At 44.7% G+C, this 13,440-nt stretch overlaps 1 protein-coding gene across 1 annotated transcript; it reads left to right on the top strand.

Moving 5' to 3' along the window:
* Nucleotides 1-8,943: 8,943 nt before the first annotated feature.
* Nucleotides 8,944-13,440, top strand: TMEM229A (transmembrane protein 229A). The gene has a single exon (XM_017342712.3). It carries the CDS (start codon nt 9,491-9,493, stop codon nt 10,649-10,651), a length of 1,161 nt encoding a protein of 386 aa, XP_017198201.3. The 5' UTR covers nt 8,944-9,490; the 3' UTR covers nt 10,652-13,440.

The raw sequence follows: 13,440 nt of genomic DNA, 5'->3' as shown, positions 1-13,440 counted from the left end.
AAAAAAGGAGGGAAGGGGTGACTGGAGAGGATAAGAAGTTGTTACTACGCCTTACAAAAACTATAAACATCATCGATCCTTATCAAATTGGCAACTACAACTTATTCAAGATAGCCTCAGTATGATGTGGAGGTTGCACAGCGTGACACAAATGACCTTTAGTGTCAAGTAGAATTGACCTCATGGCTTTGTTTTGGATTAAGCAGCTAGGAGAACTTGAGCAAGCAGCTTTTCTGAGCCTGTTTCAAGAGAAAGAGGAAGGAAGAGGAGAGAGAAACAACAGTTTAGGACTTACTAATAATATATGTGATGTGTATAGCTGACAAGAAGATATTCAATAAGTAGCATCTATTAACTGTGATATATAGTATGCCTTCACAAACTTTCTATGTCCCCACCGATGCAAAGGAGGGGAGTATTATTCAAAAAAAGCTGTTTCTTTTGAAGCATAGTAGAGTAAACAGGGATGGGGAAAACCATCTGCCTAGTGACTCAGGGTGAAGCACCTGCAGGCAGACAAAACTACACAAAGGGTGCACGTTCCTGACATGAATGGGACTAGAGGTGAAATTTTATTTTTTAAGCAAACATGTCAGCTTTATGAATGAAAATAACTTATTCAAAGTCTGTGCCTCAGGAACCACACTCAGTGAACTCTCAGAAACAACCCTCAGTTGACTCAATACCTCTTGATATCAACTAGAAATACCAAGAAATTCCAGGGACAGAGGAGAAGGCCTGAAATTAAAAATTAACAAAGTAAAAGAACATTTAAAAATGCAAGAGGAGGAACAAGATGAAAAGAAATTCCTGATATCAATGTGACTCCCCATTAATCAGATTATTAGAAAGATGAATAAAAAGGTAAAGCTGCAGCCAGCATTATGGTGCAGCTGGTCAAGCTGTGCTTATGATTCCAGCATCTCATTTCAGAGTGCCAGTTGAGTCCTGGCAGCTCTGCTTACAAGATAGCTCTCTGCTAATTTCCTGGGAAGGCAGCAGATAATGCCCCAAGTATTTGGGCCCCTGCCCTGGCTCTGGGCTTCTGCCTGGACTAGAACTGATGGTTCTGGGTATTTGAGGAGTGAACCAGCAGATAGAAGATAGTTTTCTATCTTTCTCTCCTTCTCTGATACTCTGCCTTTCAACAAATTTTATATGTGTGTGTGTGTGTGTGTGTGTGTGTGTGTGTATATATATATATATATAGGCACAAGAGGAGGAACAAAAGGAAAAGAAAGGAAATCCCTGATACCAGTGTGACACCCCCATTAATTAGATTATTTGAAAGAAGAATAAATTGGTTATAATAAAAAAGAAAAAGCTTTATAGCAAGGAAATAACTGAGCAGATTTCCAAGATGATCCCCTAACAATATCAAATTGAAAAAAGTTTATATGCGCTTATGTGAGCTTCCTGCATTTGTCATGAAACATTAATAGTGATATCCCGAGGGTACTTTGCTCTCTCTAATGTTTAAGCAATGTATAGAAGGATTTCTTTAACTTGGAATAACAAAGAAGCTAATTAAGAAAGAGTATGTGATTACACACACAAACATATGGTAAATACAGCATTCAGATATGGTTTTATTGAACAACCCATCAACCTCCCCCTCTACCCTAACTGCCACATACCCTGGGAGGGAGCTCATTTTTAGCTACAACCAAAATGTCAGTCTCATTTCTTCATGTATCTTTAGCTATCTTCAATGATTCCTTTCTTGGGTTCCAAAATAGTCTCACCATTAGATTGTGAAATCCTTGAACCATCTACACCTATGCATCTTATTGTCTACCACAACTTTATGCTCTGTCTACTTCTAGGTTTTAATTCCAATACTACCACCAGGAGACATGGAAGTGATGTCATTGAGCTAGAAGATAAGACTGCAACCGAGACATTTTGACTACTGCATTAGTCTGAACAGCCCAGTTAAGACAAGGTGACCAGGAAGAGAACTTTAAAGTACAATTAGTGCAAAGAGGAAGCACCTTTACAACAGAGATGTCCTGCTCGGGCTGACTTGCCCCAATTGGTAGAGTTGGAAACATACCAGGGGATTCCAATTCAATCCCATCAAGGTGGCATGTGCCAATGCCATCTCACTACTCCAAGTGATCAATTTCAGTTCACAATTGATCATAATGAAAGGACTAAGAGTCAAAGGGAGCACATAAACAAGTCTAGTATCTGCTAACACCAACCGATAGAATAAATAAAGGGGAGAGTGATCCAACATGGGAAGTGAGATACTCAGCAGACTCATAGAATGGCGGATGTCCTAAATAGCACTCTGGCCTCAGAATCAGCCCTAAAGGCACTCGGATCTGGCTGAAAAGCCCATGAGAGTATTTCAGGCATGGAAAGCCAAGACACTCTGGCAAAAAGATCTCTGTGAGTGAGATCCCAGTGGAAAGAACAGGTCTTCAAAGAGGGAGGTGCCTTTCTCTGAAGGGAGGAGAGAACCTCCACTTTGACTATGACCGTGTCTAAACAAGATAAGAGTCGGAGAACTCAAGGGGCTTCCATAGCCTTGGAAACTCATAACTGGTGCATAGGGAGATTACTGATGCCATAAACAGGAGTGTCAATTGGTAAAGTCAACAACAGGAGTCACTGTGCACTTACTCCTCATGTAGGATCTCGGTCCTTAACGTGCTGTACACTGAGGCTTAATGCTATAACGAGTACTCAAACAGTATATTTCACTTTGTGTTTCTATGGGGGTGCAAACGACTGAAATCTTTACTTAATGTACACTAAACTGATCTTCTGTAAAAAAAAAAAAAAAAAAGAAAGAAATTTTCAATTCCCAACTTGACTCTCACTGGGATTAAACATGACAATAGGTCTGATCTGATTTCATCATCATTTTAAAAAAATCATCTATTATTTTTCACTTTATGTTTCTGTGTGGGAGCAAACTGTTGAAATACTTACTTAAGGTATACTAAGCTGATCTTCTGTATATTAAGATAATCGAAAATGAATCTTGATGTGAATGGAAGGGGAGAGGGAGTGGGAAAGGGGAGGGTTGTTGGTGGGAGGGACGGTATGGGGGGGGAAGCCATTGTAACCCATGAGTCGTACTTTGGAAATTTATATTCATTAAATAAAAGATAAAAAAAAAAAAAAACAAAAAAAAAAAACAGAGATGTCCTTCACAGATGTAAAATTTTATTGACTATGAGTTGCAAAATAGCCGAGAACATGCTGGAAAGTTGTACTTTGGAGCCAATTTAGTTGATAAGTGATCTTTTCAACTTTGCCTTTTTACTAGATTTCTACTTAGACCATCACAGACAAAGCTGGCTTTAAGGCCTCCTTGACCTGTGGGCCTAACTTTTATGGATATTTTATATAAGTCGCTTTTTTCTCCCCAAGGTGGGATAGTCACTAAACAAAAAGGATGATAGACTCAATTTTTCTTATCAATTAGTTGATCCCACTTTTTATTTGGTCTTTTGAAAAGAACCATTTAAAGGAGGCAATAGACATTTTGGAAAACTTTACAGAAACATCCACATAATGGCTGTCATAATTTTACATAATTTTTAGTAAGATTTCCCCACTTTATAAGGGTGTACACCTTCCATGAACTAATACAACTATAAAACCCAAGTAAACTGTAAAATCCAAGTATGGCCGAAAGATAGATTGCTGAGATCTCAGCAAGATCATCCTGCTGAGACTGCAAGGATGTCATTTTTAGGTTAAATCTCATGTCTCCCAGAGCTGTGATGAACACCTAAGGAGGAAATGCCAAGAAGATTGGATCCCATTTGAAGAGTAGCCTAATGCTGTCTTCTCCAGGTGTTTTCCTTTTGTTCTTCGGTTGAGCAATGAAAGGTCTCCAGCATGCCATGCATTTAAATTCTGCTGCCATGCCCACAAGTTGTGGCTTTGGCTCAGAGATTCCCTTGACCAATACAGCTAATGATTTTCCTCGCAGTAAATTGCCATCAACTGTCAGCTTCTCCTTGACCCAGGCTATACCTGATGCCTCCCTTACCTATGTGTGCAAAAAAAAGGAAAGAAAAGAAAAGATAAAATAAAACTCAAGCACCTGAGTGAAAGCTGGAGTTCCCACCTCTGCCACAATAACCACATCCTACAAGCACTATCCATTATGTTTAAAAAGATAGCTCTTGCCAATGGCCCATCAGGTACTATAAGCCCAAACATCAACCGCTCTCTCAACACAAACTAACCCATGGTACCTCAAAGTCAAGCACCCTCTCACAACAGAAATTAACCCTGGGTTTTGATATAGTAAAACCAGGCAGGGAGTTAGACAGAAATAGGCGAGCTAGAATTTTGCAGTCCTGCATTTTAACTTTATACTCTCACCTGTCAATCTAATAGGCCCACCTTCCTGGGATATACCTGTGACTCATGCAGGACGAGGAAGGAAAAGACTCCATGATGGCCACATGGAGGTTAAATTCCACATTGGGAATTCCATAAAAACCCAGAAGGTTTCACACAAGCTAAGACACCACCAGGTTTGTTTTTTCAAGGTACAACTCCCTACCTCTTAAAAGGGACTGATAACATGGGAGGGGCCCTGATTTGCCCTTGAGCATGTTTGGGATCCCTCTTGGGCCTCCTCTCCCTCTCTCTCCCTATAACCAACACTGGCCAACTCATGATGGATTTCTCTCCATGTGAGATGGCTCAAACTCACCCATGAATGTATATTCTCTCTCTCTCAAATAAATTTTGCCCTCATTTGTGCACTAAATGCTTTGAATTCTTATTACTGTAGAGGCAAAACCATGAAATAAAGATTAAGACTCTCAGGCCTGTAACACATTTAAAAGCCAGTAAGATCTGGGGAGTTCAATTAAAAGAGAATAGTCCCCACCAGGACTGACATCCCTCGGGGCACCATAAAGAAGGCAGAGGACCATAGAGATCCTTGTGTTTCTTGAGGGATATTGAGAATCAAGAGCAGGTCTCCTTCTGGTCCCTTTGTATGTTCACCAGAACCGTTAAAAAATGAAATTACAAGAAGCCTCATTTTGCAGATCTTAACTGAATTTGCAGTTCTGGAATTGGGCAGTAGTCCAGACCAAAAATGGTTCAAAATGCTCTGTCCTGCCATATGGGTGGGTTGTATTTATAGCTGGCGAAGAGGAAGTGACATACAGAAAATAGAAGTGAGGTGCCAATACTGCCTGATTGGCCACAGCTCATCTCTGCCTTACTTGAACATGGGTGGAGTAGTTGGCCCTTTGTGACTGATATTTACTTACTTGTTATAAAAGTGGGCTACAGTGTATACATAAATAAAGTTATATTATAGTCACAACGTATAAAGAAATGTTTCAGATAAACTTCATATATGTACAGAGGCAACTATAGACCAAACAGTTCAATCTAAATTGTGTTGCCTTATTGAAATTCCCCTAATGCTGTGTCCTCCACGTCTTTTCCTTTTGTTCTTCTGATGTGCAATGAAAGATTTCACATATGCCATTCAGCCAGAGAAAAAGAAAGAAAACTACAACCTTGAATCTACTGTCACTAACTTCAGACGGACCAGGTGCTTCTAATACTTCCCAGATCTCTCTCTCCAGCCACACTGACTACCTGGTGCCAAAGTTTGCACCAGTTCATAGCAAGCTGACCAGTCCAGTAAGGTCAGTGTTGGTGCCACATGAACTTTTACCCATCTGTAGGTGTGAGTACCCAGACAGTCTCTTAACCCCTGAGGTCATAGAAGACTGCTGCAGTGCCAGAACATTATTCCAGAATGTTTTTTGAGCCACAGAGCCAAACTTTAGAAATCTCAAACTGATGCTCTTTCATTATTGTTTCTTGTTTCTTATTTTTAAATTCCCCTCATCCTGAGGCCCACCAACTCCCAGAACGTTACTGGGTTTACAGATGTGTCTTGACAATATTTGCTACTTGCAACAGAAAAAAAAAAAAAACATAGAATTTTTTAAAGATTTACCTAAGCACAAGCATTGTGGTGCAATAGGTTAAGCTGCTGCCTGCAATGCCACCATCCCATATGGTTGCCAGATAATGTCCCAGCTGCTCCACTTTGATCCAGCTCCTTGCTAATGGCCTGGGAAAAGCAGTGGAAGATGGTTCAGGTATTTGGGCCCCTGCCACCCAAATGAGGGACCAAGTTGAAGCTCTTGGCTCCTAACTTCAGCTTGGCCCAGCCCCTGGCCATTGAGGACATTTGGGAAGTGAACAAGTGGATGGAAGGTATCTCTGTCTCTCTTCCTCTCCTTCTGTCTCTCCCTCTGTCACTTTACCTTTTAAATAAATAAATAAATATTTTTTAAAAAAGAAAATAGCTGCATTTTTTATAACTGTTCACTAATATTTTCTATCCATTTCTGTGAAAAGTGGGAAATAGCTTTAGAGACAGATCTAGAAGAATGAGAAGATCCTTAATAGTCTGACCCACTGAACAGAGCACTACACTGATGGCAGTGAGCCACAAGCTTTTATTGTGTGTCCTCAACAAAAAAAGCATGTTTCATATGTATGAGTATAGACACAGAAATTTTACATATGTCTTATTATACTAATATATTTTATAAAATATAGGATACAAAAATGAAACATTTTTAAATGCTCAAATTAAAAATACAGAAATACAAGCTGTTTTTTTTTTTAAATTAAAATGATTTTCCCACACTCTCTGGGATGAAATTTAAACTAAACAATACAAGTAGACCTTTCAAGATTTTTCTTTTCTAGCATTCCTAAGAAAAAGAATAAATAGAAGACTTGGGCCTTTGAAGTCTAATTTATGAGGTGGATGTTGTGCTGTATATAGCTGTGTCAGACTGAGTCTCAGCTCCTTCGATTCCAATCCAGCTTCCTTCCAATTCTGGGAAGCGGCAGATGATGGCTCAAGTATTTGGACCCCTGCCACCCACATGGAAGACCCAAATGGGGTTCCATTGCTCCTGGTTTTTGCTTAGTCTAGCCCCAGCTGTTGCACACATTTGAGGAGTATCCAACAGTTGGAAATCTTTCTCTCTCTCTCTCTGTTCTGCCTTTCAAGTAGATAAAAAAAATTTAAACTTTTTTAAGTAAACCTTAATTTATATTTGAAAACAATGCAAGTTTAATTTAGCAAGTTACTATACACAGGTTTGAATGGCTACATCTTTGCTACTACAATCAACTGTTTTCTCTCATCTGAATAGCAATTATGGAGAAAGACTAGTTATTTTTGATGTCTGATCAACTGCACAAGGATTGAGCTTATTTAATAAAATAACTCCCCTAAAAGCCCTGTATTTTACTTTGCAACTACTACTAGCCACTCACAATTATTTATTACCTTTTTTTTTAATTTCTTTTCCTTATTTGAGACATACAAAGACAGAGATACATAGACATAAAATGTTCCCATTTGCTGGTGCACTCCCCAAATGTACACAACAGGCAAGAAGAGGCAGAGCCAGGCACTAGGGAACAATCCATTTTCCTATGTGGGTGGCAGGAACCCAATTACTTGAGCCATCACAGCTACCTCCCAAGAGTCTGCTTTGACAGGAAGCTGGCACCAGGAGCTAGAGCTGCAAAGCAAACTCAAGTAGTGTGGTATGGGCTGCGGATGTCTTAACCTTTAGTCTAAATGCCTGCACCTTCGTTATTCATCATAATCATGAGTAGGCAGGCTTCACACAGGTGTGATACACAGATATGGTTGTTATTCCCATTAAATCATTCCCATTAGGTCCCTTTAAGGCGGTGCATCTTATTATTTTTCTTCATTGTATTTCCTCGGGCACTTGGGCAACTAGCTTTGTCTCCTACAGCACATTTGGGGGCCCTGCACCTGACATTGCTGCCTTGGTGACAATCCCCACTGACTGACTTGACAGTCACCAACATGCTCAACAGTTTTTAAAAATCAGTACTTTCATCTTTAGCAAGTGCTGCCATCACCAAACTTGACTTTTCTCTCACACCCACTTCAAGGATTGTAACAAAAAGGGGGAAGAGCAGAACAAGTTAGCATTAGAAATGGAGGTTGTGCTTTGGAAGGTTTATTCTCTAGAAGATTTTATATATATAAAGAAATCCAGAAAGCCTTTTGTCCAGAGAGGATTGGATGTCCTTACAGATTAGAACTGTTAGCAAGTTTCTGCCTGGGCATGAATTTGGGGGAAAGATGGGAAAATTGGCAGGTGATCAGTTTAATCTACCTCTAAGGTTTTTGCTTCCCCCAATTCAAAGCCTGATTCAAAATTGGAGAAAATGGTGGCGTCTAAGCCCAACACATCAAAATTCTGAACTCCCTTCACCCTCTTCACCTCCAAAGAAAAGGAGGAAGAGAAGGAAGGAGGGGGAGAAGCAGGGAGGGTAGCAAGAAAATGCAAAGCCGAGCCCTGATCCTCTGTTTCGCTCTCTGTTGCGACCGCCCAGGTCGCGCGGAGGAAAAGGCAGTCCTGGGATGTGCCAGAGCCGGCAAAGGTGCCATTCTCGACCTGAGACCCACCCCAGGATAGCCACAGCAACGCGTTCCCTCCTGTGCAGCTCAACTGGCCCTACATCACTTTATACATTCTAGAGGACTTCCAATCGGCCCGAGGCCCTGAAAACACTAACAGAGCAAAAGCCTACGGGCCAGGGACAGAGCGGCTCATGCCCTCCCGGGCAGCCTCTCCAGCGCAGGGTAATGCCCGCCGGTCAGGCGTGGAGTCTCGCGTTTACGCTCTGTGACCGCGGCACAGCTGGCTTTGCACAGGAGCATTTCATACACAGCATCACAGCTCGGGCCCGGCGCCCAGGATTCGCCCCCCGCCGGGCCAGCCCTGGCCCTGGTTTCCCAGACGCAGGGAATGCCCAGCCCGCTGTCACATCTAACAGGTGTTTCTCCGCTCCCCGCCTCCCCACAGCCAGCGGCCCCCGCACGGCCGGCGGCGGGGCGCTGAGAAGCAGCAGAGTTCGGCACCCAGAGCAGACCCTCCCGCGCGACTCGGCGCGGAAGGCTGGGACGGGGAGGAGACCAGTGAGGACGGGCGAGGTCGAGACGGGCGGAGAGGGGCATGGGCAGGGCCGAGGGCAGGGCCGTCGCTGCTGGCATTACGCTGCCAGAGCCTGCGGCAGAAGCGGCGAGGCTGAGCCGCCCAGGGGATGGGGCTGGTACTAGCCTCTGCCTTTCCCCTCGCAGCCCCGGCGCCGCCTCCTCTCGCCTGTCCGCGGCGCCCGCTAGGCCGCGCAGGGTGAGCGCGGGCGCCGGCCCGCGGCACCTGGCCGCGACTGGAAGGGAGGACGCAGCGGGGCCACGGCGTGGGGACTCCGCCAGCCAGGCGGCCCGCGCATCCCCGGAACGCACCACGTCCTGCTGCCGCCAAAGCGCGGCAGAGACGGAGCTTCCTGCGCGACCCCCGGTGGCCGGCAGCGGCCGGGAGGCGGCGCGGGGCTCGGCCTGTCTGCCCCGCAGCTCCACGCTACCGGCGGCGAGGACGCGGGCTCGGGAGGCCCCGGAGCGTCGGAGTCCATGGCAGGCAGCGATGTGGATAGCGAAGGGCCGGCTCGGAGGGGCGGCGCGCCGCGGCATCCGGGAGCCCCCAGCGGGCCAAGGGGCGAGGCGGCCGCCGGCTGCCCGGAGCCGCTGTCCACTGCTGAAGCACTGCCCGCCTGGATGCGCCTCTACTTCTACGGCATGCACGGTATCACCCTGGACGTGCTGCTGTCCTCGGCGCGGCGCTTCGCTCGCAGCCCCGACCTGCGGATGCTCGGCTTCTCCTCGCCCTACCGCTGCCTCTTGCACTCGCTCACGCACTTCGCACTGGAGAAGGTCTACCTGCAGCAGCCGCGCTGCCCCAGCGCCTTCGTCTTCAATTTCCTCCTCTACCCCTCGGCCCACGTGGGGCTGCAGACCCTGGCGGGTCAGGCGCTGCTGCTGAGCCTGGGCGGCGGGCCGGGGGGCGCGGCGGCTCCGGGGGCGCTGGAGCTGGCGCTGCAGTACGTGCTGGCGCTCTACCACTGCCAAGTGTTCCTCAAGCGTTTCCTGCGCTTGCGGTACGGGCGGCAGCGGCGGCGCCAGCAGCAGCCACAGCCTCGGAAGGGCGCGCTCCCCGCCGCCCCCGGCGCCCGGGGCCCCGCTGCAGCCGCTGGCCGGCGGCCACCGACCCGAGGGCCCCCGGGTGCAGGAGGCGGCCCCCGCCAGGGGCTGCCGGACCCGCTCCGCTTTCTGTTCTTCGGAATGCACGGCTTTCTGGATGAGATCTTCTTCACCTTCTTCTTCAACGTGCTGGGGCAGGGGGACAGGGCGACCACCGGCCACACGTCGCTCTGGTCTTTCCTCATGTACGGCAGCTGCAGTTTCGTGGTGGAGAAGCTCTACTTCTACCTCTACTACAGCCGCGGTTGGGGCACGTGGAAGCGGGTGCCCATCTACGTGATCTTCATCTACGCGTGGGAACTGTCCTGGGGGCTGGGGCTTCGCATGTGCGGGGCTTGTTCTTGGGACTACTCTCACTACCCACTCAACTTCATGGGCCTCATTACCCTGATGTATTTGCCTGGTTGGATATTCCTTAGTGTGTACCAGGACCTGCTTTCCAACGTGTTGTGGAGGGTGCAGTACGTCCCAGCTGAGACACCACCTCCCACCCCGACCCCCCAAAAAAGTAACGCACTGGATTCTCGAGACTGAATGTGATTTATTTTTACACTTTTAAAACAGAGTGGTATTTTTAGTCTTTTAATTTTTATACACTTTACTAAACTCTTCCAGTGTTGTATTCGACCTTTTCGTTTTTCTACTTGAGACCTATCTATAATACAATATTTTGAAGTATTACTCGAAAAAATAACCCAAAGTACTTAACTCATCAATATTATATTATAAAACCTTTAAAAGCCCAAACAGCAAAACCATTATACCTTAACATCAGAAAACTGTACTGTTCACATATCTGGATGTAGATGGATGATAAGTAATTCTCTGGCTTTTTTTTTTTTTTTTAAGTAAGGCAATTGTTAAAATCAAAGACCAGTGTGGCTTCTTGTTTACAAAATTTAGAGAAATTTTCGGATCTACTGATTTACCACTTAATCCAGTTTTATTTTAATTCCTCTCCATATTACCAGTGGTTCCTGAAACCCAATGTCTTGTTCTGCTGAAGCTAGTTAGTAGCTCTTAAAGTGCCTCCTCTAATACGCAAGTGAAAAGAAGCTGACAGATGAGAAGACATCCTGCCAATAGATTTTTTAAGTGAGGAATCTTTTCTAGCAACTCAGGTGACACTGTGTTAAGATGTTGGATCGAGATCCCAGAAGTGATTGCTTTCCAATATTGGTTAGCCTTAAGCAGGAAGTGTGTTCATGTTGATCAGATCCTGAGTAACTGTAAACATTTGTTACTGTACAATGATGTGAAATGTGCACCCTACATATCCAAGGGCCAAGTGATGTTACACCACCTTTAGCAATGTTCTAACCCTAAACCTTTTCTACACAGGGCTTCAAGTATATAAACAGTAGGTTGGAATAAAGTGAAACTGAATGTTCATTCTGATTAAATTAGGCCTCATTGATTTCTGTGAAGACAAAAATAAATGTTCAGGGAATTTCTGCAGTGACTCACTTGTAAACATTTCTGTGTTTCTTTCCAGGCCCAGAGTTCTTGGGCCAGGCCTGATGTGGTCATGTGCATTATAAATCAGTGATGGCTTTTTGGTGACTTACTAACATCTGGAAGCTCCAAAGTTAAATGAGATCATGGACACCATTTTAAGAAATCAAATCTTATTAACTAGTGATGTATTTTGAGGTTGTTTTGGGTTTTTACTGTATTTAGAACAGATAGATGAATTATGTGCAGTTTACCCAAGGATGACTAATACCCATCTCAGTTTTCATTACAAAGATAAATAGGAAAACAATGTGTATTTTCATTGCTTTACTGTATTAAAAGACAGGGAGACAGAGAAATAGAGAAGGAGAGAGAGATTGCATCTACTGTTCACTCCTCAGGTGGCAGCTGGTGGCAGGTGGTGTGAGAGCTGGAAGCCAGGAACTGAATCCAGATTTTCCACTTGGATGATAGGAATCCAATTACTTAGCCATCACTGATGCCTCCTTGGGCTGCAGGAAGCTGGAATCAGGAGTTGAGCCAGAAATCAAATGGAAGCACTCTGATGTGAAGCACAGGCATTCTGATCAATGCCTTACTGCTAGGCCAAACACTTTCCCCCACAGTGTGTATTGATGAATAGTTTCCTTTTCAAATCATTAGATTGTTTATGCTGTAAAAAAGACAAGGACTTCTTTTTCTGCTACAAGAAAATATTTGCAAGACAGGTATTTGGCGCAGGAGGTACATCATCACTTGTACTGCCTACATCCCATATTAGAAAACCTGGGTTCCTCTGGAGTTCTAGCTTGTGCTTCCTGCTAATGCGAATTGTAGGAGGCAACAGGTGATGTGTCAAGTACTTGGATCCCTGCCACCCATGTGGGAAACCTGGATGGAGTTCTTGGCTCTCATGCATATCTGGGGAGTGAATCAGTAGGTAAGAGCATTCTCTGTTTATCTGTGTCTCTCTGTCACTTAATTTAAATAAGTAAATAGATAAATACAAACTTTAAAATAAGGTAGGTGTTTGTGCAGTGATTAAACTGCCACTGGGACACCCACATCCCATATCAGAATGCCCAGGTTCAAGTCCCAGCTCCACTCTCCATTTCAATTTCCTGCCAATGTACACCCTAAGAGACAGCAGATGATGGCTAAGTAGTGGTTCCTTTCCACCCATGTGGGAGACCCAGATCCTGGCTTCTGCCTGGCCAAGTGATGTTGAAGGTGGTGTAACATCACTGGCTGTTTCAGGCACTTGGGCAGAGACCAGTGGATGGGAGCCCTTTCTCTTTCTCTCTCCCCTTTTCAAATAAAAACTTAAATTGCTTTAAAAATCCTTTATTTGGAGCCAGTGCTGTGGCATTGCTGATAAAGCTGCTGCCTGCAGTGCTGGCATCCCATATGGGCTCTGGTTCGAGTCCTGGCTGCTCCACTTCCAATCCAGCTCTCTGCCATGTCCTGGGAAAACAATAGAAGGCGGCCCAAGTCCTTGGGTTCCTGCACCCACGTGGGAGACCAACAGCCCAGCTCCAGCTGTTGTGACCATTTGGGGAGTGGACCAGCAGATGGAAGATTCTTTCTCTCTCTCTCTCTGCCTCTGCCTCTCTGTAACTCTGCCTTTCAAATAAACAAGCAATTCCTTTATTTAAAATTTTTAAATGTTCACTATCGGAGTAGTAAAGAATATGTGTTTATATTTAATTAAGTCAGTCATGGTTTTAAGGGTGTTATATTATTTTGATTCACTATCTGATATTGTAAGCTGCATTATACATAACACCACATCATCAACCCCACTTGTGAACTGGATCATGTCCAAAACTGATTTTGAACCAATTAAAACTGTAGAAACTTAAAAGTAA

The sequence above is a fragment of the Oryctolagus cuniculus genome, chromosome 3 (genome assembly GCF_964237555.1).
Source record: "Oryctolagus cuniculus chromosome 3, mOryCun1.1, whole genome shotgun sequence".
NCBI classification, from domain to species: Eukaryota; Metazoa; Chordata; class Mammalia; order Lagomorpha; family Leporidae; genus Oryctolagus; species Oryctolagus cuniculus.
This window is presented reverse-complemented; position numbering and strand designations above follow the sequence as displayed.

Excerpts from the sequence above, each read along its gene's own strand:
- TMEM229A (XM_017342712.3), top strand. The coding sequence starts at position 9,491 with ATGGCAGGCAGCGATGTGGATAGCGAAGGGCCGGCTCGGAGGGGCGGC.